This window comes from Procambarus clarkii, chromosome 1, assembly GCF_040958095.1.
Source record: "Procambarus clarkii isolate CNS0578487 chromosome 1, FALCON_Pclarkii_2.0, whole genome shotgun sequence".
Taxonomy (NCBI): domain Eukaryota; kingdom Metazoa; phylum Arthropoda; class Malacostraca; order Decapoda; family Cambaridae; genus Procambarus; species Procambarus clarkii.
The window spans coordinates 39,036,055-39,060,904 of NC_091150.1; the positions used below are offsets into that span (position 1 = coordinate 39,036,055).

Here is a 24,850-nt window from a genome sequence, read left to right on the forward strand (position 1 = left end):
ACACTGAAAAAGTTCTTTCTAACATCCGTGTGGCTCATTTGGATACTCGGTTTCCACCTGTGTCCCTTTGTTCGAGTACATCTTATCTTTCAGCGACGTTAGGTGGAAGAATGTAAGGCTGCATTTCATGCAGCCTTTCCCCGTAACTCATGCCTCTTAGTTCTGGGACTAGCCTAGTGGCATACCTTTGCACTTTTTCTAGCCTAGTCCTGTGCTTGACAAAGTACGGGCTCCATGCTGGGGTTGCATACTCCAGGATTGATCTTACATATGTGGTATATAAGGTTCTGAAAGATTTCTTACATAGGTTCTTGAAGGCAGTCCTGATGTTAGCCAGCCTCGCATATGCCGCCAATGTTATTATTTTTATGTGGGCTTCATGAGTCAGGTTTGGTGTGATATCAACTCCTAGATCTTTCTCTCTGTCCGTTTCATGGAGGATTTCATCTCCCATTCAGTATTCTGTTTCTGGCCTCCTGTTTCCACTGCCTAGTTACATTACCTTACATTTGCTTGGGTTGAACTGGAGTAGCCACTTGTTGGATCATTCATTCAGTTTGTCTACATCATTTTGTAACCTCATACTATCTTCCTCTGACTTAATCCTCCTCATAATTTTTACATCACCAGCAAACATTGAGAGGAACGAGTCTATTTATTAAATTTAAATTTATCATTTATTTAAATTTATATAAATAGATTATGTGTGTGTGTACTCACCTAGTAATATGTCTCTATGTCTGTGGAATTGTTGTCGTATGTTATTGTGCTATCTTTTCCCAGGAGTTGATATATTATTGCTGTGTACCTTGATCTTTTACAATTCTGTGTTAAGATATTATCATCACTAGTGCAAAGTGCCTGCATTTTTTACTGACAAGTGTTATCAGTGTGCCATTGTACACCAGTCGATTACCCCAGTATTTGCTAGTGCTAAAAAGTTATATCACGAGTAATGTATTCAGGTAGAATCCTTCTGTAGCCTTTACAAGTGGCAAGAGATAAGTTTTCTGTTTGTTTAGCTGTGTGGCTGCAAGAGACTGGTAATATAATGAACCCATGTGTATTAGTGTTAATTTCCTTTAATAAAGTGTTAAGCTACATACACTTTTAATTAAACCCTTTTCCCCATACTATACATAAGACTGCTGTATGTCTCCCTTATTCACTTGGATAATTATTCTTGGCACATCTCAAGGGTAAGGCTAATTCACAGCCTTTTATCTTTTTATAAATTTTGATGTATTGAATCCCTAGCGTCTTATGCCTTCTAGCAAACTTTGCTTGGGCAAGAGGATATGGCATGTCGATATCTTGTGGTTGGCTCTTTGGGTACTCAAATTGGGCTACTGCAATTGCAGCAGCAGCTGCTGCAGGTCCTCTATGAGAGCTCAGGTATTACAATGCACCTTCACCTAAATCAGTCCAGTTAAAATACATCCAACGCAAAAGCCTCGCAACCGGGGAAACGGAGCCATATAGGACGGAAGGAGCCAGTTTCAGGCAGATGCAAAGAGGTCCACTTCAGGGCAACCATGTCTTGCAAAACCAACTCAAGGATGGGGTGTCATCCACGTCCACTCCGTGGAAATGGGACAGAGGTGAGATAACCCGTCTGCGAGAATGTTGGGCACACCCAACATGTGAACCATGTAGAGAACCAATCCTCAAAAACCCAGAAGATTTTTGGGGATCAACTCAAAAGACAAAGTGACAGAAAGAGAGGGGAGGGAAAATTGGAAGTGAGAGGAGGAGAGTGGAACAGAGAGGGGTAAGATCTGTGCACCACCAGGTACCCCCATCTAGTTCCTTACATAAAAGAAAAGACCACAGATTACTGTAAGAGGATGGGTGATCTAATATGAGCCTTTAACCACCACCATCTATATGTCCATCTTTTATCTAATGCCTCCCCCTCCCTGTGACAGTGGGTTGCAGTAATAATGACTATTATAAGGGTTCGTTCTCGATTCACAATTTGGTATTTAAATATAATTTTTTTTTTTTAAATATATTCAAGAGTTTTTACATTCTTGTACAGCCACTAGCATGTGTAGCGTTTCGGGCAAGTCCTTAATCCTATTTTCCCCGGAATACGACCCGCCAAATTGTTTAACAACCAAGTACCCATTTAAAATGTTGGGTAAACAGAGGCTACAGTTAAGGATTGATGCCTAGTAAATCCTACCCGGCCAGGATATGAACCCAGGAGAAAGCGCTCGCGAAATGCCAGGCGAGTGTCTGACCACTTTACCTGTTAAAAATGGTTAAATGCATTTCCCATCACCTAATGCACCTGTTCACCTAGCAGTAAATAGGTACCCAAGAGTTAGTCAGCTCGTTGTGGGGTTTCATCCTGGAAGGGTCAGTAATTCAATCTTTGGGGGGAGGGGGGACCACAATATAAGCCTAACATGTATATGTACACTGGCTGCTTGTTCCCTGACACTGACTATTATTATTTATTAAATCACCATTCACAATAAATTTCAAGGCCTCACACTGTTTGTTTAATAAAACATGAAAATTAACACTGCTCAGGTGACTTGGTCTCGAGTCACTCATTACAATATTTGTTAAAAATTAAAATTTTATCCGATCATGTGAGTGGTTTCAAAATGGGCGCCTTTAGATTGCATACAATTTGATACCAAAATGAAAGATGTAACACAAAAATTGGTGTCAAAACACTGGAAATATATAAATAATTTTGTGGTGATGAGCCTCCAAAACTTAAAATATTTGTTAAAATTCCATTTATTGTTCTATTATTATGGGACTAGTTTTAAAATATGCGCATTTATTTTGTGAACAATTTAATGCCAAAATTAAACACCCAACACAAAAATTTATGCCATCAAACTGAACGAGTATATACATTACTCTGCAGGTGTGCCAATTGGTGCTCGTTCACGGGTAACTTGGCCGACTTTAGGCTTTGCTGTGGGGAGTCACGCCGGTTTTTTAGACCTTGTATGCATATACCCCCTGTAGAGAATTCTATTGTGAACACAATGATACCAAAGCGAACGACATAACACGAAAAATAAGGTAAGAAAACTGAAACGAGTATACACATTTTACTGATTTTGCGCGCTCACAGGAAGCTTTGCCGACTTTAGGCTTCGCTGTGGGGAGTCACGGTGAGCTTTTGGACCTTATATACATATACCCCTATAGGGAATTCTATTGCGAACACACTGATACCAAAACGAACGACGTAGCACGAGAATTAAGGTGGGAAAACTGAAACGAGCATACACATTTCGGTGTCGCCACACGCTCGCCCGCACCGTCAGGAGCATGACGTCCAAGTCTGCGGCGCGCCTGCACCACGTGTGATAGTATTAAGATCAGTAACAGGAATGAATAACATCTATGACTTGGACCAGTTAAAAAATACATGAAACAGGTGATAAGGCACAGGATTTTCTTAACTGTTAATTAAGGCAGAGGTTATTACATGGAGAACATTGATCCTTAAGAATTGTACTTACAGAATCCAGTTTGTGAGAAGCATACTTTGATGGATTACACTGAAGTAACTGGATAGCCAGATTAAGATCATTTTTGTACCGGTCCTGAAATTTAAAATAAAATGCAGAATTAGCAGCTTCACCCACATAACAGGCAGAGCTTACAATAATATCATACCTCTCACATCATCTCTCTAAAAAATTTTCAAAGAGTACTGTACTTCAATTTTACTTTGTATTGGCCACAAGTTGTAGTAAAAATTTGGCCTACTTTGATTTCTAAAACAATTTACAAGGCCACAAAGGCTAGCAACAGCATCAAGCATTCTAATAGGAACATACATTGTTTTTTGTAAATAAAAGTACAAACACTGAATGTAATGAAATGCCAATTTCTCGTTGAGCCCCAGTGGCTCCCTGAAGTTATCATTCCCGATGTATCTGCCATCCAGTAGGTGTCATCAGATGCAGAGAACCTGGTCCCCTCACAGAGGTGCAGGGAGCCGAGGTAGTAAGTTATTCATATATGCCACCACTGAGGAAGGCACCCAGAAAGTCAGCGAGTCAAAACAGACCACAGCTGGCTGCCTCCAAGACCTGCAGACTCAAAAACAGCCATACAACTCCCCAAACAATGTAAACAAATGATTGACAATGCTATAAATCTAGCGCCCACTCGTTCGCCTCATGGCCATGGGGCGAACGAGTGGGCTCAGGCCATGGCTCACAGGCTCTTACCAGGGAGAAGGGAGCACAGTAGGTATAACAAAAACAGCTGAGAAAGCCGACCCAAGGCCACACAGGGGTGTTAACCTCTGAGAGAGAAAGGTGTACTCTCATCTAGTCTTGTACCCCCCCCATGGCTGCTGTGCTGAGCAATGCCGTGCAGTCCTGTGCCTGCTGTACACTGAGCATTGGTATTCACCTATATCCAAGGGCACAAGTTCCTTGTGTCAAGTGTCCATGGATCGGAAACTGTATCAGCAGTTCAGAAATCATGTGTATGATGACATACGATGCCTGGTTACACTAGTGGAGAGCAGTTTTTATAATGAGCCTGTATAATCATAGATGGGGGTCTTACCCCAAAGTTAGCTGTAGTGTGTCAGGTATCCCTGACCTGACCTGACCTGACCTGACCCAGCCATCAGTTCTAATCACCCCATTCCTACTGCTCCCATCCTCATCAGCAGAGACAAGAGTTCAGCCAGTCAGATGCATGTATGGTTGAAATGGCATTCTGACGGGTGCTCTGTCAGAAGCCTTTAATGTAAGTGATGTGAGGAGCTCGGTTGATCTGCCCTTGGCTCCCTCCTCCTCATTCTCGTGGAAGCTGTCAAATGGAAAAGACGAGTGCTCCCTTGAGCTGCAGAGCACTGTCACCCTAGACAGCTACCTGTACTCATTCCAATCACACTCTGGTTGAGACATCTCCCCATTCAACACTGGCTACAGAACAAGAGTGCTCGTATGTGAAGTGAGTGAAGAGCGAGTAAAATGTATTTATCTTGTGTACACAATTGACTTGCATTTTATGTGCTTAAATGAGACCCAGCGAGTTTAGTGGACGAGTTTGACCCGGTTTGGTGTGCCCATTCACAGCGAAACATCCTATGGATTGCTGGTCTTGACAGTGCACGTGTTTATGATTGTATTCCAAACACATGTTAGTCTTTTATTGTGCATGCAATTTAATTTCCCGAGTATCATTTTGAGCTCCAATTTGTCGTTTGATGTATGGCAGTGGTGTTAGGTAGCCGTTATTGTTAAGGTGGTCAGTATTACCAGTGTTAAGGTTAGGTTGCATTATGTCACCCGAGTATCATCACCAGGAGTATGTACTGTGCGTACAGTTTGCCTATGACACCTTATAAAGACAATTATGCCATTTCCATGTGTAAATACATCTTTGTTTTGTATTCTAATTTTAGTGAATAAATTCGTATGTTAAGCCCATGGTATTTCAGAAAATCCTCTCTCTCTCTCCCTCATATTGCAGACTTTTGCTGATTTGGTCCCATAAACAGATCCTCCACCTATACTAGCCCAATAAAAAACATACTTTTTGATATATGAATTAAGTACAGTACTCTGATTTCCCCGCACCAGCAGGTAGAGATTAGACATGATCTACATCTGGCAGGATCTCCTCAGGATCTTTTGCTACTGATAATTACTGAGAGTGGCTTGCACACAGGTCCTAGCTTAGCTGAACACAGTTGTGGTCCAACATTAATCTGGGACAACCTCTCATATGTTAACAAAAATATATAAATCTGTAAACAGTACAGTATACAAACATTAAAATGGTTAAGTGGTACTCAAAGAATTTTATGACAAAACAAAAAATAGAACAATGTCTTTGTGAGAAAATGTCTGTCTGAACTCCTATCACTGAACTTACATTTTCCTGTTTAAGTCTGTTAATAGCCTGTGCAGCTGTGGTGAGGGCTGTGGTGAGGCTGGCAGTGTCAGCAGCCAAACTAGACTTCTCACTCTCGGTGCGGTCCACCAAACGCAATAGCTTATCTTCAAGACCTTGGTTCACCTTCTGTAGTCGTTTGTGAGCCTCAAGAAGCCTGTGAATTAAGGAAGGTAAGACAGTAATACAAGTATATTTGCTCTACAAAAACCTCATGATCTAAATACAGTACATCTTGGTGAGCTCAAGCAATTGCAAAAGTTCACTCTGATATCTCTATCATATCTACACATTAGATTTATAATAAAACTAATTCTGAAATTCAAATATCATATCTAATAAAAAAAAAAAAAAACATTAACCATGCAACATGTAGTTGCCATGCCTGTGTGTGCATTTAGTAATTAAAGATTCTAACTAAATGCAAGTCCACGTAATACTGATCTTCTCTGATACTTGTACCAACATCCATCACTGATAAAAATATGTTTTCAAAAGTTTTGTCAGTTGTTTTAAATTAATAACCGATTGAGGGAAAAAATACAAACTGCTGGTTTGTTATTGGTAGTTGGAAAGTGTGTTGTAGAGATTATCAATGAAGCCATCAAGGCATGAGAATATACTGGAACGTGATGACCAGACTGCGTGTACTAGATAAAGAGATGACGCAGTAAAGATATAAAATAGCAAAGGAATTGACAATAGACAAGGAATGAGTATGTAGTTTGATGACACAATGAATATGAGAAGGGCTTCTTAGGAGAGGTAAGGTATGTAGCAAGTGAGTAGGTGGACAAGTATGTACTTGCTTATGAAGCTAACCAATACTAGGGTAGCTCAATGCTGTATTGGAGTACATGGGAGGGAAGTATGTAAGTATGGAGGAATCTGCCACATACAAAAACTAACTTGTAAATTACATTTGCCAAAGTTTATCCTACATTTTTGCTCTGGGGAAATTGCTTCTTCAGATAAAAATAAAAGTAGGAAAAATATTTGTCAAGACCAGGGCTTTAGCTAGTATACAAAAATCTAAGGCACATTTGGCCTCCAATTTGAAAAAAGGTAAGGGTCAGAGAAAAATTTTGTCTACTTAATATCTATCAAAATCCTAATTGAGAAAAATGGGAAAAAATACAAGCCTTAAACTTAAATAAGAGAAAGTAGGTAATATAAAACCTTACCTTTAAAGTCCTGTTAACCTGGTGACATAATCATTATTTATTAATTTGAAATCTATGAATATGTGGTTGAAGAACAAGATTACTTTTGCAAAGACATTTTTATTATTATTATTAATTAAACATCCACAAACACCAATTATTTTTGCAGGGCCAAGGCTGATATTAGTATAACCGAGACCTGGAAACTTGTGTCAAGCCCTGGTCATGACTGGCTACATATAAGCTTTGAACATAAATGCTAAAGATCCTGCCCCCCAATGGAACACCTAGTCTCATCAAGAGTTAAGCCACACTTAGAAGGAGAAAAGATTTGTTTTTCTTTAAAAAAAATCCAAAGCAATCCAAAGTTGCTCAAGTGTCAATTAACATCAACTGTGATTATATCGTTAAATAAATCGGTAAGAAAATATCATCCTAAGCTACAGTAATTGAAAGTAATTTTGTTTGGTATAACATAGCAATTTTAACCAGCATTGAAAAGGATATAAAGGACAAAGATTTTACTTACTAATAATTTTACTATATAGTACTATCAAAATACTATACTGGTAAACGTTGATTAAACAAATTCCTTACAATCACAGCAAGTTGGTTATGCAAAAACTATCACTTTTCAATCATCAATAAATCAAGGTCTGCTAATACTAAAAAAAATGTAAATGAATCCAATAGACCAAAAGGAAAAGTACTTTAAGTTATATATCATGTCACCCGATATTTAAAGTACCGTACAACAAATGAAACAGCATCATGACAAAAGTTAATCTCAACAAATGATATGTTGACAATGAAGATAAGTTACATTTAAATCCAACTATTGTATTTGCCGGCATACACGACACTTTTTATTTTTAAATGTATCAATAAAGTGCGCTGCATCTAATGTGGCCGTATTATGGATGGGAGACTAAGAGGCATAGGCTAGGGATCCGGATGAGCATACTGGGTAAATTCGCTAAGCACAAAAGTATGTTGCTAATAATAAAATATTGAAAGCAAGCCGAGTTATCACAGTCTGTAATCACAAACTTACGATAGGTCGGCAGTTATGAAGGAAACTCGCATCATCTTAACCAGTACACATAACCCACACCTGATATGTCATACATTATTATGACTGTTACCTTCAACACACGTTTAATCATTATCTAAATGAAAAATTATCCTAGAAATTTGAAAGGAATGTTCAACTTTCATCCGCCTGTCAGCCCATTTGCAATGCATGAATGACAACACCAGAGCGCTGTGATGGGGCGCCACCACCGTCGGGTGCGCTGTGATGGGGCACCACCACCACCAGGGTGCGCTGTGATGGTGCACCACCACCGCCGAATGCACCTGCCCTAGTGGCCTGATGCAACAACAAAACATCACATGCAGAAATACAAGTTTCACATCCTGTATAGCAATTCTCTTGCCCAAAATATAAACAACTACACCACAGCTGATCTTGAAGGATGGTAAGAGCTGTGGTACAAAATCAACTTTTTTTTTTCCACAAAATATCCTTGTAAAATAGGAGTGTGTCTTTTATGCCAGGCAAATACGGAATATCATAATTCCCATCAACCAGTAAAGGACCCAGAAAGGTAGGCGAATCAAAACAGATCACTCTCTGCTTACACAATTTCTCCCCATCCTTTATGAGATCTCCTTTCTCTCGGGTACCTCCTGCAGCAGCTCGGGAGGTTCTTCTTGCATACATCCATCTAGACCCGGAATTTTGCTTCACTGATGGACCTTCCTGTTTTGAGTTGGGTCTTCTTCTTATTGGGTGCATTATGGGGTTCTCGAGTCTTCCTGGCTGGCAGACAATCCCTAGTTATTATTTGGTGATTGGCACAGTTTTTGTCTTATCTGCATGCTGAATTGGCGTGAGGTGTGATAACTGTACTGCAAGTGTTTCTGAGGGACCTGTCATTTGTGCCTCTCAATGACTGCCTGTGTGCTCCTGCTCTTTCTCAAGACTGTGGGTCCCGTGCATCTCCATGGCCAGGTTCCCCTGTTATCGGCAGTACTTATGGTGGATGATCCTTCATGTTAGCCTGTATTTGGGTTCCAATTTGTGGGTATCCTGGCCCTCCTCAGGGCCAGGACCTTCCCGCCAAAGGCAAGGGAGATCATGGCCTTCGTTGTTGTTGCGCCAGCTGCATTTCCTAAGCTGTATTCTCCCAGTGCTCTGGAAGGCGATGACCATGTTCTCTGCTGCCTGACTCTTGTGTTGGCAAGCTGTCTTGGCCCATTCTTTGAATTCATCATCAGCCCTTGCTCTTCTTCTCTCCCTTTTCTCCTCTCCTCTTTGTCCAAGATGTTATTGAGTAGTTCCTCTTTTCAGCATTTGTAGCTTGTCAATCTGTTTTTTGGATTTTGTTCTTGTTCAAGGCAGTTGGGAAGAGCTGGGGCATCACATGCTGTTGGTCGAAGAATGGCCATCTGTGCAGTCAGGTGCCAGGACTTGTGTGGTTCCCTTGGCCAGTCTTTCTCCATCCATGCTCTCTGGTTTTGGAAGCTGGTTTCTCATGGTTTGACTGGCTCTTTCACGGTTCAGCGCAAGAATTGGCACAATCCCTTTCTGCTGGCCCTCTCCGTTTTTTCCTTTTCCCTTTCCGAGCTATTTTCTCCAATATGGTGCTGGGGGGGGGGTGGAGTGGGGGAGGCACCCAGGTTTGCCAACTCCTGATCCCACGATTCATGGTCTTTTTAAATCATTTCCTCACTGTCGAGTTTGTCAGTTCCTCCCTATCCCATGGATTTAAGTCTTTCCGGACAGGCTCTCTCTACTCTGCAACAATATTCAACGAGATTTTGTGGCTCTCCTTTTACCACTTCCTTTCCTTTCATCATTGCTCTTCCGCTTCTATCTACGTTGTACTCGCCTTTCTTTCTTGGCTTTTTCTCGATCAGTATCCCATGCTGAATATCGTTGCCTCGTATTGTGTAGTGCTGGCAGAGCTGTTGCTGCATTACATTCGGGGTTAATACTATCTCTGCTCCATTTCCCAAGCTGTAAGACATTACAACCTTGTTTTACCTCTGGCCTGCTCATGCATCACCTGAGCCTGCTTGGTGTCTGGACTGTGTTCTAGCATTTCTTTCTTGCTCTCAGTTGACGGTGTCCCTTTCTGTCCGTGATGGTTTCTTTAACCACTGTATTGCACACACACTGATATCATGGAGAAATGGGGTGCACCCACCAACATATAATGTTTGTTAGTATATCATAAGATTCAAAACTTGCAAGCAGTAGGTTGGGTACCAGACGGAGGCCCTGAGATCTCCAGTGAGCGTCCGCTAGTTTTGTAAAAAAACTCCCAGGATACCCCACGGCCGCAGGTAGGCTCAGTATCAACTGAGACAACCATGGCCGACGCACATGCTTTGAGCTCCAATTTGTCACCCCCGAGTCGCGTGGTTGAAAAATCACTATTTGAAGATGAAATTCAGGACATACTCTTTGAAGAGAAACATGACTGATGTTGATGAACCAAAGCGTGATAAAGACCTTACACAAAGTATCGGATACAGGTGATACCGACACCGAAGATGAGGATTCAGAGAACATGTACTGAATACGACTCTCACCAGCCCTGTCCCTGTCATGCTGTCTGAGGTCAACACCACTGACATTTTTATCACCTGTACTATCTGCCACTCCTGAACAATGTGATAATGTAGGAGATAAGTCATTTCCTGGGTTCAATGACATTGTTTCTGATATAAGTAGCATAGATGAACCAAGTGTCAGTGGCTCTTGTGGTGGTATTACTAGGCAAAGATTTGCCGTCTCAACAGCACAACCTGCCAAGTGCCATGTCACCAGCCATGTGGATACTAACAACAGTGAGGCTTCCACTTCAGCTTTTCGTGGTTGACCTATTGTAGTGTAGAAGCGCATTCATCTCCTGGCCAACGGAGCTTTATTACAAGAAAACAGTGCAATGGTGTTGATGCTTGTGCTGGTGGCAGCGATGTGGTGACTCATGTGTAGGTGACAGAGCAAGCAGCGGTGTTACACCCGCTTTCCCATATACTGGTGACAATATGAGTGAAAGCAAATATTTTATGGCTTATTTTGATGAGCCATACATGAACCATTTTGTTGATGAAGTCAACAGAAACAGTACAACTCACTGCATGTGGCTTATTTGCAGCTTCACCTATGATACAATGGAAAGAGACAACTGTGGCTGAAGTGTGTGTGTGTTTCTTGCATTGTGTAAGATGATGATACATGCTGTGAAACAAAACATATTATTGCAACAAAGACTACACTGTTCCAACCTCAGTTTTCAACAAGTACATGTCACAAGATAGGTTCTTGCTACTTCTAAAGTGCTTACACTTTGAAAACAATGATAATATGGATTGAAATTATAAGACTTTGGTAAGTGAAAAAAGTGCTCAGTGATATGAGAGGATTACTTTTTACCAGACCAGAATGTAATGATTGATGAATCGCTAGTTCTCTTTCAAGGAATGTCAAAGGATTGGACTGTAGAGGATGAGTATGTTGGGCTAAGGCATGGTGGATCCAGAATTAGGTTCAAGGAGCTATGGACGGTCAATTGCAGGAACAAACATACTGTATACAGTAATGTATAACACCAAAATTCACATAAATCACCATATATTAAGTCCAGTATCTGTCCTACAATCATCAAATCCTTCTCATTCATATTAATGTCTAGATTTTATGAGTAGAGACCTCATAAAATCCCTAAATTGTAAACTTTTTCCAAGAATATACCATCAGCACAGAAAATATTAAAATTATTCTTAATCTAAAAATATATGAAGCCTATACCTGTACTTAGGCTCTTAATTCTCTGTCTTCTTAATGAAACCTTTATTGTTATAGTTTAGTGTTGACAATAACATCCCAATGAACTAGCTGTAAATTCACATTGCAGCACTGAGAAATGCAAATTAACACAAGACAAAAAATCATAGCTCTTGCTTCCATTTACGGGTTTTCCCTTCAATTTATCAAGCAAGGGTTATTCTCACCTGTCATATTTATCCTGCCAGTGATCACACTGTGCTCTCAGGACAGCCACCTGACCTTGTGGGTAGTGATCAGGCCTGTCCTGTGCCATCTGTGCTTCCAGCTGTACTATGGCCTACGTCACGATCCAGCAGGCGTCGCTTCAACACTTCCAATTCACTACGTAGGGCAGATGTGCTAACTCCACAGTTTACACAATCACCCCCCTGCAAAATAAAGAAAAGTATCCAAATTATTTCACGTAATATAGTCTAATCTCCTGCATCTGGTCAGTCATTGGTACCAAAACACCAGCGTTCGTTAAATACAATGAAACTATTTGTTCTGGCAGATCCTCGGTGGCTCCCTGTTGCTAGCCAACTAGGTAGATCTTACACATTATGTCACACCAAACCCTTATTATTCTCCAAAAAGGAAAATTAAACAACTTTGAAAATGAGGCACAATATAGCTGGGACTTTCACCTGCAAATAACAGCTTACAACTGCCAGGTGGCAGCATTGGTAACTACTGGACCACTAAGTGCTATCCTTCAGTCATGAGTAAATCAGAGGCAAAACCACCAATACACACACACCTAAAAAAGGAAAGGAAGGGTCCAGAAAGTGTCAAGTGAACCACCAGAAAGAGACATTTCATTAAATTCAAAACCGATGCTCTGGGAGGACTCCATGATAGTGCCCTGTTATCATCTCACTACGGAGAACAAAAAGGGAAACTTGCCAGAGGCAGGAGAACAGAAGCCAAAAACTCCTGAAAAAGAGGTAATCAATGCTGGGTAACCTTATCCTGATGCCACAAACCTGATGTGACCCCAACACACAAACAAGATATTGTGCTGCCAAATGCCCTGAGCCCGAAGAATTAAACAAAACAATACACACATCAGCAAACTTTTGCACAAAATGAACTCGAGGGAAAACTGTAGGCTGGCTAAATGACACTGCAGATGACCTAAAACATGGGTCTTAAAATTGGGCCTAGGACACCAGGTCAAGAAACATGTCACCTAGCGCACAAAAATAATGAAGGACCACTGCAACCGGACACAAATTTAATGAACCCTTGGCCGAACGAACCAAGAATCAACAATCACAGGACCTCTTCAAAAGCCGGCGATCTATTTCTGAGCCAGAAAAGGAGTAGGTTGCAGATGAAGAAAATGCCTACCTCCTACCAGCATCAAATGAACATAACCGTCCTTTCTTCTAAAGATGATACAAAGTTCCCTTTCCTGGCAACCAGAATGAAAGCCAACAAGAACAGGCTGGTAGACCAGGCCGTGGGGCCTTTGATTCCTGGAACCTCCACAAGGTATATACAAGATAGGTATATAGGGGTTTGTATATAGCAAAGTTATAGGGGGAAGGGCCTGTGGCCGAGTGGAGAGCGCTTGGGACTCATAATCCTAGGGTCCAGGTTTGATCCCCGGCGATGGCAGAAAACAAATGGGCAGTTTCTTTCACCCTGATGCACCTGTTACTTAGCAGTAAATAAGAGTCTGGGAGTAAGACAGCTGTTATGGCCTGCTTTTTGTGGGCATGTGTGTGGCAGGGGGGGAAATTGATTTATTGACAGTCAAGAGACTTGCAAAATGCTGCCAACATTGTATAAAAAACAAATGCCAACAAAAAAAAAGCTCCACCTGTTCTAAATTATATGGAAAATGGTACTGGATGCTGAACAACAAACGACTAGGACAAAAAGAATAGGCCTACAGGAACTGAAATTGAAGACAAACAATGAAGAGACAGGAAAAAAAAAGTAGCACTAGACTTCACATTCAGAAAAACATGAAGGTTCAGACAATGGGCCAGAAGGGCTGGAAATCATGGCTGAGCCAGCCACCAAGGAGCCAGAAGGACCACCCTACCAGCAAACATCTCTAGATTGGAAAGCACCAGAAGCAGCAGCAACTCCAGTTCAGCTGAAAAGTACCCACTGCCAGAGCCTCTCGATCAAGTAATGCATCTGATGGTCCATGGTAAATAAGATGAAATTTTGGGAAACTGGTATAAAGACTAGAGCCAAACTTTGCCCAGGACATAAAGCATGTAGGCAAAGTTAAGACTCTCACACAGTCACTCGATTATTGACCAAGTAACTCTGCATCTCCCCAACACCATCCGGAGCCGTGCACTCAAGTGTAGCAGGGCCGGATGTGAAAGATAGGGAAGCTGACCAAGAATCCCAGACCAGGCCCAACAAAGTCCAAACCTGTGATGGAACCAACTGCGATTTCCACCATTTGGCCAGGAACACAAACCTAGCCAGCTGGGAGCCCAAACCAACCATTTGTTGAGGTAAACTTTGATGTGGACCCCAGCAAATGAAGATGAGAAACCACAACCCAGGTCAATTTGGTGAAAGTCTGCGGATCTAGATTCAAGCCAAACGGGATAATGCAAATTGATGATGATAATGCCTCACCATGAACCTTAAGCAATCTCTGAACCTGGGATGAAATGAAATGTGTTAATAGGCATCCTTCAGGTCCATGAACACCAAGCAGACCTGACAACGGGATTAAGTAAAAGTTATTAAAATCCGAAAGATCAAGAATGTCTAGTAGGTCCAGCAAGTCTTATTTGGGGATTGAGAACAGATAAAACACCCACTGCAAGGCAAGGAATAACTTAGCCACTTCAGAGTGAAACACCTCTGCAGAGACCAAAAGAAGCTTTAGGGTAGATGACTAGCCCAGAAACTCCCCCCGTGACACCAAATGATGGGTTGACAGCCACCCTCCACTGTAGGACCTGAGGCACACCATGAAGGCCCAGCATCACAAGCCCAAAAGCTGGCAAAACAAGGCAGACATTCTTTCATAGCAGTATCAAAGGGGCAAGCCACAAAAGTGCTTGCACAAAACACTAGGAGTTGATGGCCGCTTTTACAACATCTGAGAATGGTAATGACCACAGGAAGCAAAATCTGGAGGAGGTACCAAGGCCTGGAACTTCAGGATGCCTAATTAAACTATCAGTAGGTAGGTCTGAAGCTAGGAAAACTGCCTTCAAGAAGCAGGGACTGAACTCTGGTTTAACTAAACCTAACTGGAAGGCTGGAAAGCAATGGCATTAGTCAACATGATGGAATAGACAGCTGCCTAATGGAATAGAAGAAGATAGAAAGAGGAGGTGGAGGATAGGGAAAAGATTCAAGCAGAATCTAAAATGGCTTGGAGAGAAGTGAGCAGCTTGGGGAAAGCCTTGGGGAGTAGCTGCTAAGTGGGCAAACTAACAATTTGCAGGAAAATACTGTGGTTTCTCTTGGAGGCGAGGCTGAAGGTCATTTCAGGCTGGATAGAGAGAAATCTCCAGTCTTCCTTCAATGCCAAATAGCAGGGGCATTTGGAAAGATCCTTGGTGTGCTGTGGAGTAATTGTCAACTTTGCTATGCTGTTTAGTCATATACAGGGGTACCTCGGTTTAAGAATTTAATCTGTTCCTGAAGACAGCTCGTAACCCGAAAACTCGTAAACCGAAGCTAATTTCCCCATAAGAAATAATGGGAAATGAATCTGTTCCTGACTACCCATAAACCTCACTTCAAACTAAATTTTATACCTAATTCATCCAAATCTACACTACAAAAGTATGTTCAAGTTATTACTGTACTTACCCTTGCTGATGACTCCTGTTGGCATATGGAAGATGGTGAGGAGGGGGGGAGGAGGAGAGGTGTTACTGTTTGGAAGGGGAGTCCCCTTTCATTATAACATCAGGCAGTGAAGATTTTTCTGGAGTGCACTCTCTGGCACGTTTTGCCTGCATACTACTAGGTCCTGGTTGTGGCTCACTTCTTTATTTTCTCACTTTTCTCTTGAGGAAATGTTCCATTGTAGATTGTTTTTCCCTTCTTTACAACATTTGTCTGTAGTAAGGCATCACATTGTCATTAAAAAGATCAATGCAACGGCCTACTACAGCTTTATCTGGGCGATTCTTTTCAGCAAAACTTTGCAGTCCTTCCCATACTGCACACATTTTCTTAATTAATGAGAAAGGAACATTCTCTACTGCCTCCTCTTCCTCCCCCGAAGATTTGTTGTACTGCCTAGCTAGTTCAACAACACGCATATCATTTTCATGCTTTCAAATAATCTCTTGTTTTTCCTCTATTGTCATCCTCACATGCAATTTCTTGCCTTGATCCTTACCACTGGCTTTCTTGGGACCCATAGCAAGATATATAATAACTTTTATGCTCAAATGGCCAAATATCTGACAAAAAACTGTAAATCCTTGTGAAGAATTTGGGTGGGATAGTCACTGGGCGCGAGGCACTGGTAAACTGAGGCGCGATCGCCGTGCCACCACACGTTAGGTTGGCCCGTACGCTTATCAACAAACTCATTATCCGATGCAATGCTCGTATCCCAATGCAAATTTTCCGAACAAATCGGGCTCGTAACCCGAAAAACTCGTAAACAGGGACGGTCGTAACCCGGGGTTCTACTGTACTTGGGAGAGCAGGATATTGCCTAAAGAAACAAACTGGTGGTATAAAAATAAATAAAATGAAAGTAAATACAAAAAGTACCCAACTACAGATTTTATACGTTGAATATCATAAAACTCACCTGCTGGCCATAACTTTTGTTCATCTCTCTGGGTGTCCCTTGTACACCCTGATCTCTGACAGCATCTGCAAAAATGAAAAAAATCTCAACCCCTTTGCATTTGTAACATCTTACAGTTACACAAAGAAATCACACCAGCATGATATAACTCAGAGTGAATGGGAGTTACATGCAAAACTTGGACTGGCTTCAGTAGAGGCCTCTAGACTTCCTGTGGATTTAGTTGAATCATAGGTTTTATAACTTATACCATGTTGTGGTACAGGGGTAAGGTGCGTGCCTGGCAGTACCTAGATTGCTGCTTTGAGTCACCTCCTTGCTCAAATTTATTTTCTCATAACTTATACAGTAGTGTTAAAAATGTTAACAATTCACCAAAACTCATGAAATATTAATGAGTCACATCTTCATTCCTGGCTTGTGTGCCCCAAGATTGCCTTACTGTGGAACCCTGCAATGTTCAATATCATTGCAACACTCGACCTCTGACCTTGCAGACGATGAATCACAATAACGTGGCTGAAAATATTATGTCCAAACCACACATCAGAAAATGAAGATACATTATTTTTGCCCATACTGGGCCATTGTCATGACTTGATAATGTCCAGGATGGACCAAAGCATCGTAATTGCTAAATTTTTTGACGAGTGGTTTGGACATCTCTTGACCTCCTTATCCCTGACAGTTACAGGCACAATACACTCAAGCTATATTTCAAGTCACATACTTATAATATAATAATATATTATAGTTCCTGTGGGACCACTGTGCTGGACCCCCACAGCAGGACCACTGTGCTGGACCCCCACAGCAGGACCACTGTGCTGGACCCCCACAGCAGGACCACTGTGCTGGACCCCCACAGCAGGACCATTGTGCTGGACCCCCACAGCAGGACCACTGTGCTGGACCCCCACAGCAGGACCACTGTGCTGGACCCCCACAGCAGGACCACTGTGCTGGACCCCCACAGCAGGACCACTGTGCTGGACCCCACAGCAGGGGCCCTCTTGGGCAGAGCTGGACCCCCTAATGAGCCCCACTGAAACTCCACATAGGATTCCTAGCGACACTACACTTCACATCCGTTGGGCTAAATGCTGAACCCACTGAAGGGTATATTGGACACCCAATGGGTCCCTCATGACCCTACATTGGGCACACATTGGACCCAACGCTGGGCCCCCCTGTTCATCCCACACTGGAAACCCACTTGGCCCCTTTGGTGAACCTGTTGTCCTTGCCCACACTAGTAGCCCCTTAGACCCCATGCTGGACTTCCCCCTGCAACTCACTCTTGGAACCCACTGAACTGCTCGACACGTAAACACTCCAGTCGTCACCCTTGACCCACAAACTCCCACGTCATTTCCTATTTGAGTGGCTGGCGGTGGCCTGGCTGAGGCCCAGGGTTACCAGGATGTGGAGGTGTGGGGTTTACTCACCAGTGTGGAGGATGGGGGAAGGCGTCGAGGGTGAATACGGTGGAGTGGGAGTGAGGGAGGTGAGTAAGGTTGACAACACAGCTGGCGGCGCCGCCTCGCGCCACCAGTAGGGTCCAAGACCTGGGTAAATTTTTCACCCTACCCACGTCATCGCTGCTCTCTAAGTAAACCTAACTCAACCCGACCCAGTCTAGTCTAGTTTATCCTATTCTAACCTAACCTAACCCAAATATGAGATAAACTGTTGTTTCATATATGGTATACACACACACACACGGGTGCGTGACGTCACTTTGACGTCATAATTTTATCCCGGCTCAGGTTTTAGGTTCATGAAGAGTTACTCGCGCCTCTACAACTACACCATCCCCCCTACCCCCACAAGAACCACAAGAACCATCCCCCCACCAGGACCTCGCCCCCTCTATCCCTCCCAATCACCAAGACTTCCCTCATTTGCATTTCCCACACTTGCTCCTCCCGCTCCCCAACCATAATTTCCCACCACCACCAGCCTCCCATCCTGCAACAACTTCCCCACACAATCTTTCCCCATCACCACCGCGTCCCCACTAGCAACTACCCAAACCATTGACATATTCCCATTAATCTTTAATATCCATCTTGAATTTTTTTTATCAGGAATCAACACAAATGGGGGGACCTTTTACTTTTTTTTATTAAGCTTAAGTACGCAAAGCAGTGTGCTGCTACCCTATTATATGTGAAAGATTACATAGTGTAGATAAAAAACTAGCTATAAGTTCATCTTATAACTTATAGGATGGTTAGTCATACATGAAATTAGGAGAGAACATGAAATGTAAGGCTGATCTATGAGCCTCCACTAGCGTGCTGGGTGCAGCACATTATTCCTGAGTGTATGAAGTAATTACAGAGCTAAAAGTACCTCAAACCATTTGGTCTGGTCCCCTCAGGATTATTACTTTTTTATTTTTTATTTATACATGAGTTCTTACATTCGTGTAAAGCCACTAGCACGCATAGCGCTTCGGGCAGGTCCTTAATCCTATTTAACTCTAGAGTATGACCCGCTATATCGTTTAATAACCAGGTACCCATTCGCTGCTGGGTGAACAGAGGCTACACTTAAGGATTGGCACCTGGTCAATCCTCCACGGCCAGAAGGATACGAACCTTGGCGAAAGCGCTTGCGTCGAAGCGCCGGGTAAGTGTCTTTAATTACCACTGCGCCACGGGGGACATAAATATCCAGGCATGGAGATCTCATCTTCAGAAAGACATAGCTGCTTTGGAGAAGGTGCAACACCGGGCAACAAAAATCATTCCACAACTGTCACCTCTCGTATCAGGATGGGTTTAGGGCCACAGGGCTAACAACACTGCAAACCAGGTATGACAGGGCGGATCTCATTGAGACTTGAAATACTAAATAATTTAGATGATGTTGATCCGGACAATTTTTTCATAAGGTCAGATGTAACACAAACAAGGAGCAATGAATTTGAGCTCAACAAGCCACAATGTAGGACTGAGAACAGATGCTTTTCACCCAAAGGGATATAAACTAAGGGAACCGTTTACCCGCTGAAGCTGTAAAAGCCAAAACTCTGTTGGGTTTTAAAATACAACTGAAAAAGATCATCAGGGCAAATGGAGGGACCTTTGACAAGCCGCCGGCTTCCTGTACTTTAGGCCACTAGTATTAGTGGCCCTCAGGTAAAAAAAATTCAGGTGATAGTGTACTACCAACAAGAAGAAAAATTCCAATTTATTTTTATTATTTATTTGATTAAGCTTAATTTCAGGCATAAAGTTACATATTATTATAAGCTTCATGCTGTAAAGATTAATCTTAAAATCTTATAAAATAATTACATTAAATGATTTTGTAATACTACATTAGTTTACAATCCCAATGAGACATTAATATTAGCTGTATGTATGTATATACAATACTGACGCATCGCGTTACATGTCGATAATTCATTATCACTATTTGATATTAAGACAGTTTAACTTCAGCTTTTCTCTACTCTTAATTAATAGGGCAGAAGGTGGCAGCTTCTGTTGGAAGTTGGTCCTTGGTGACAAGACAGAAGTCATCGAAGGACTCGTGCAGGGAGCTGACGAGTGTGAACTGCTCTGGTCTCACTCCACACAGTTGGTGCACCTTCTCCACGGTTATTGGCGTGTCTAGGATTAAACACAAAAATGCAAAATGAATATATCTCTGATATTGAAGATCTAAATATATATAAGAAATTTAAGGAGGGTTTACTACGGTAAATGTAACTTAAAGAAATTATCGGTTTAGATTCGGTTACAAGTATCTCTAGGAATTCTCATTATCTGCTGATGTAGACCTGACCAAATGTAAACTGTGTCAACAAAATTATTCGCACACCCTCCGTCACTATGTGATGGAGTGCGAAAAAGATACGTGAATTCAGAGACAATTCTATAACAAATGTTTCAAACATGTGTAAATATTTCATTCAAAATGATCTGCTACCAGAAACTTTAGCCAAATATCCTCAGTTTGCTAATTGTAGGTAGTAACTAAGTGATTGTAACCTATGCACCGCTGCCCACTGGATGGGGGAGGGGGGGGGGGCGGTGTGCAGGACAAACATATCAATTGTGACACTAGCTCTCCACATATGTCAATTGCTAAATTTAGAAACTGTACTTGTGGTCGATCTCGAACCCATTGATGACGTGACGACTTATACTGAATTTTGTAACTAGCTCATCAAGATTGTAACTTGCTTAGCTAAATGAATTGTGGGGTTCAGTCCCTGAGCCCATTATGTGCCTCTGTAACCCTTTCCACTACCGCCCACAAGATGGTTATGGGGTGCATAATAAATGAACTAAACTAAACTATTGATTATAACAGTTCTATTACGTTTTTACATTCACATATTTTCTAAGATACTGTACTTACTTTTCTGTACACTAAACCAGGGTACATGATTTTGTCTACAACAAAAACTTCTTTAATTCATATTTTACCAACACACACACACACACCTAAGTGGCTCCCAGAACCAACTTTATATAGGTATAGGTTAAGTAATAATTGTAATTACGAAGCAATAAGATGCTTATCTTAACATACTAAGAAAGTTAGGTAAGGTCGGTGTTTTCTATGAAGCTTTTCAAGGTAAATTAAAATATTCACAATAAATTAGTATGTCACATATGCACTTATTTAATAAGTCAATATTGACTAAGAAAGTGCGAGAACGGGTTGCCCAGAACTGAAGGGCAAGAGCTATGAGGAGAGGTTAGAAGCATTAAATATGCCAAAACTAGAAGACAAGAAAAAGAGGTGATATGATCACTACATACAAAATAGTAACATGAATTGATAAAATCGATAGAGAAGATTTCCCGAGACCTGGAACTTTAAGAACAAGAGGTCATAGATTCAAACTAGATAAACACAGATGCCGAAGAAATATAAGAAAATTCACTTTCGCAAACAGAGTGGTAGACGGTTGGAACAAGCTAGGTGAGAAGGTGGTGGAGGCCAAGACCGTCAGTAGTTTCAAAGCGTTATATGACAAAGTGCTGGGAAGACGGGGCACCACGAGCGTAGCTCTCATCCTGTAACTACACTTAGGTAATTACACACACACACACACACACACACACACACACACACACACACACACACACACACACACACACACACACACACACACACACACACACACACACACAGGTGACACAGGTGGAAACACAGGTGGGACACACACTTAGGTAATTACACACACAATGCACGCAACACACCCAAACCCCAATAAAACACGAAACAATTACTACAAACTGGATAAGCATATATTCACAAAAGATCTGGGTAGATGTTGATTTGGAAACAGGGTTCTTCAGTTATAGGACTGATTACCGGGTAACATAATAGACTTGGAATAATTAGGGGTCAGTATGTGTTACCCTTGCATTAATCTGACACTCACCCATGTTAAACCAGTCATCGTCTCCATTTGCAGCTCTGAATGCAGTTATGGCGGCGCGGAGAGCCGTGACTGTAGCGTAGGAGAGGCACAGCGCCGGCTCCCCAGTTGCTGAGTGGACACACAAATAATAATAATAATAATAATAATAATAATAATAATAATAAAGAAAATTTTATTTACAAAAAGGTACAATGGGTTTGTGAGATTATATATGATTGGTATTTTTACATTCTTGCGAAGCCACTTCATACTGTATGTCAGGGTATACATCATCTCTTGCTCATTAACTGCATAGATTTTGTGAGATACTTGTCACCGTCAACAATATTGCACATGAACGTAAATTTAAACAAAAGTGTTTTGTTTAAAAGCGCTTTTTACAATTTATATCATATGGTTCATCCTGAAATGTATAAAAGCAAGATTTTTTCCTGGAATGCTGCATAATTGATTGTAATATGAATTTAGATGATACGCTGAAATTCCAGCTCCTTGTCTTCATAGCTTTTCCAAATGCTATAGTCAACCTGGGTTTGCGCTTTATCCTGATCTTTACTTCAGGCCAGACTGGTGAATGATCTCTGAATCATTACCTGACATTTGACCAATTAATTATTAAGATGATCCCTTTCTTTCAAGTGTGTTGTGATTCCTCTAGATATTCCTTCGGCTCGTGCTGGAATTGAAAGCAATGAACAGGCTAATGAGCATGTGGATCTTATGGTGTTCATTGCGTGATAATACGGAGGTTATTGAATTAATATCTCTTATTATTTATTGCTCAGGCCCTATTCTCCGAAATGTGTTACCGTAACCTGCATAAATGCGGACTCAAGAGGGCACCTTTAGAAGGGTTCAGACAGCCTCAACCCGTCTAAAAGGCCTCCCTTTATATACCGTTCACAGGCGTTATTGGCTGTTATTAGGCTATTTACAGTTTCTGTGATGTAAAGAAAGCTTCTAATCCTATGAAAATTGTCACACAAATACAAGTCCATAAATCTGGTTGCAGTGATCGATCGAGGGTTTCATAATATTCCGAATCCTTATATATGAGTGCTGCCGCCAGAGACGGTTATTTTATTGTGCACCCCATACTCATCCTGTGAGCGGCAGTTTGTGCACCCTATACTCATCCCGTGAGCGGTAGTTTGTACACCTCATACTCATCCTGTGAGCGGCAGTTTGTGCACCCCAAACTCATCCTATGAGCGGCAGTTTGTACACCCCATACTCATCCTGAGAGCAGCAGTTTGTGCATCCCATACTCTTTTTAATATTCTACCATTTATTCGGTGTGCTTGTAATTTGCCAGTCTTTCATGTGGTACCTCATCAAAAGCTTTAGCGACCGCGAGCTCCGTCATCGCCCACCCGTTCTCTTAAAAATAACGTAGCTTTCCGCTCGTATAAAAAATGGCCAAAAATGAACGTAATTTGAAATGAAATCGGCACACAAAAGTGATGTCCTGTCCCGTTTTCTGTTGTAAGTCCTCCAGCTTAATCGGTTAGGTTAGGAGAGGAAACTTTCAATTAACGTTTTTCATTACGCTTTGAACCTTTAGGAGAATTTCCTGCCACCCTAACCTACCAGAGGACCCTTAACTTGCTGTTTTGGAAAAAAAAAAATCCAAAATATATTTTCAATTTTTTTTCATTTTCATATTACGCCCATTTTCGGCCATACGGGCAAACGGCCAAATTTAGACATAATTTGTAAGAGGACAGGTAACTTAGGCAGAGAGGGAGCCCCGATGGACCAAATCACCATACTTGCAACCACTCAAAACCGTTATATCATCCATTATTTCCACAAGGTCATTCAGGGAGGCACTATTGTCTTCACAAATAGTTTAAAAGTATCATGTCTGGGGAGTCACCGGATTAGTGTAATAATGCAGACACAACTGCCCTTCACTTTCCAGAGGCTGGGTGTGGTACTGACGACTTAAATGATTTGTCATAACATTTCTATACTCTATTTCTAGAGACCTCTGTCGCTCGGAGGCCGTACATTCCATCCAATGAAATGCTTTAGTTTCTCCACAGTATTTCACTTGCTGGGATGGCAACCGTTTCCGAGACAGAATTAAGAAGAATAAATGAAAAGAACAAGTTCTCTCTAAGGATAGTTACTTTTGGGATAATTTCTGAGCATCAAGGCATGAGTGTAGAGATTTTGTTGCAGCCATATGTAATCATTTTCCTGATGTCACTCAATGTTAAGAAATGGTTCTGAATTTTGTCAGTAGAGGGGACTACGCGTCCTAATCCCAAAAGTGATCTACCAAGTACCATAATGTTGAAAGCTCGAAGCTTTCACACGAGTGTATTCTGCAAATATCGCACAGAAATAACAAAAAATAATAATATTAAAACTTTAAGATAAAAACCTTATTGGACACAAGAACTTTTGAAATAAATAATTTAAATATTCCTCTGAAACTTTTATGCATGCATAATAATAGGTCTTAATATAATTTTTCAATTAGGCTTTTTGTAACACAAATCTGCTTACCTTTAGAGCCAAGGACGCCGTGAGCGTTTGACGTATTAGATAAGAGACTAATCCTCATGTCAACCGGGATGTCCAGAGCTGTTGGTGGTTTGTATTCCTGCGGATAATAGAACGTTCATGTTGAAATTAATGATCTATTAGTCAACTAGCCCTTATTAATTGGCACTAACCTTTTAATAATGAGTGTGATAATTCAGTTTTTAATTAATATCAGTATATAAATCATAGTTTCTCTTAACTTAAAT

General features: G+C 41.4%; 1 protein-coding gene and 1 non-coding gene across 2 annotated transcripts in view; both read right to left on the bottom strand.

The window, feature by feature from the left end:
- Window positions 1–17,969, bottom strand: part of LOC123771834 (uncharacterized) — a 54,950-nt gene extending 36,981 nt beyond the window's left edge. Inside the window, exons 1-5 of the transcript XR_011230674.1 lie at window positions 17,889–17,969; window positions 16,673–16,737; window positions 12,090–12,293; window positions 5,881–6,055; window positions 3,498–3,581 (exon numbers count right to left, since the gene is read on the bottom strand). This is a non-coding gene — a transcript (uncharacterized protein). The remainder of the gene's footprint in view (window positions 1–3,497; window positions 3,582–5,880; window positions 6,056–12,089; window positions 12,294–16,672; window positions 16,738–17,888) is intronic.
- Window positions 17,970–19,872: 1,903 nt separating this feature from the next.
- The window catches only part of LOC123772069 (uncharacterized), a 50,975-nt gene continuing 45,997 nt past the window's right edge, over window positions 19,873–24,850 (bottom strand). The window contains 3 exon segments of the mRNA XM_045765009.2: window positions 19,873–20,298; window positions 22,089–22,196; window positions 24,606–24,702. Coding sequence (XP_045620965.1) covers window positions 20,141–20,298; window positions 22,089–22,196; window positions 24,606–24,702 — 363 coding nt within the window. The 3' untranslated portion in view covers window positions 19,873–20,140.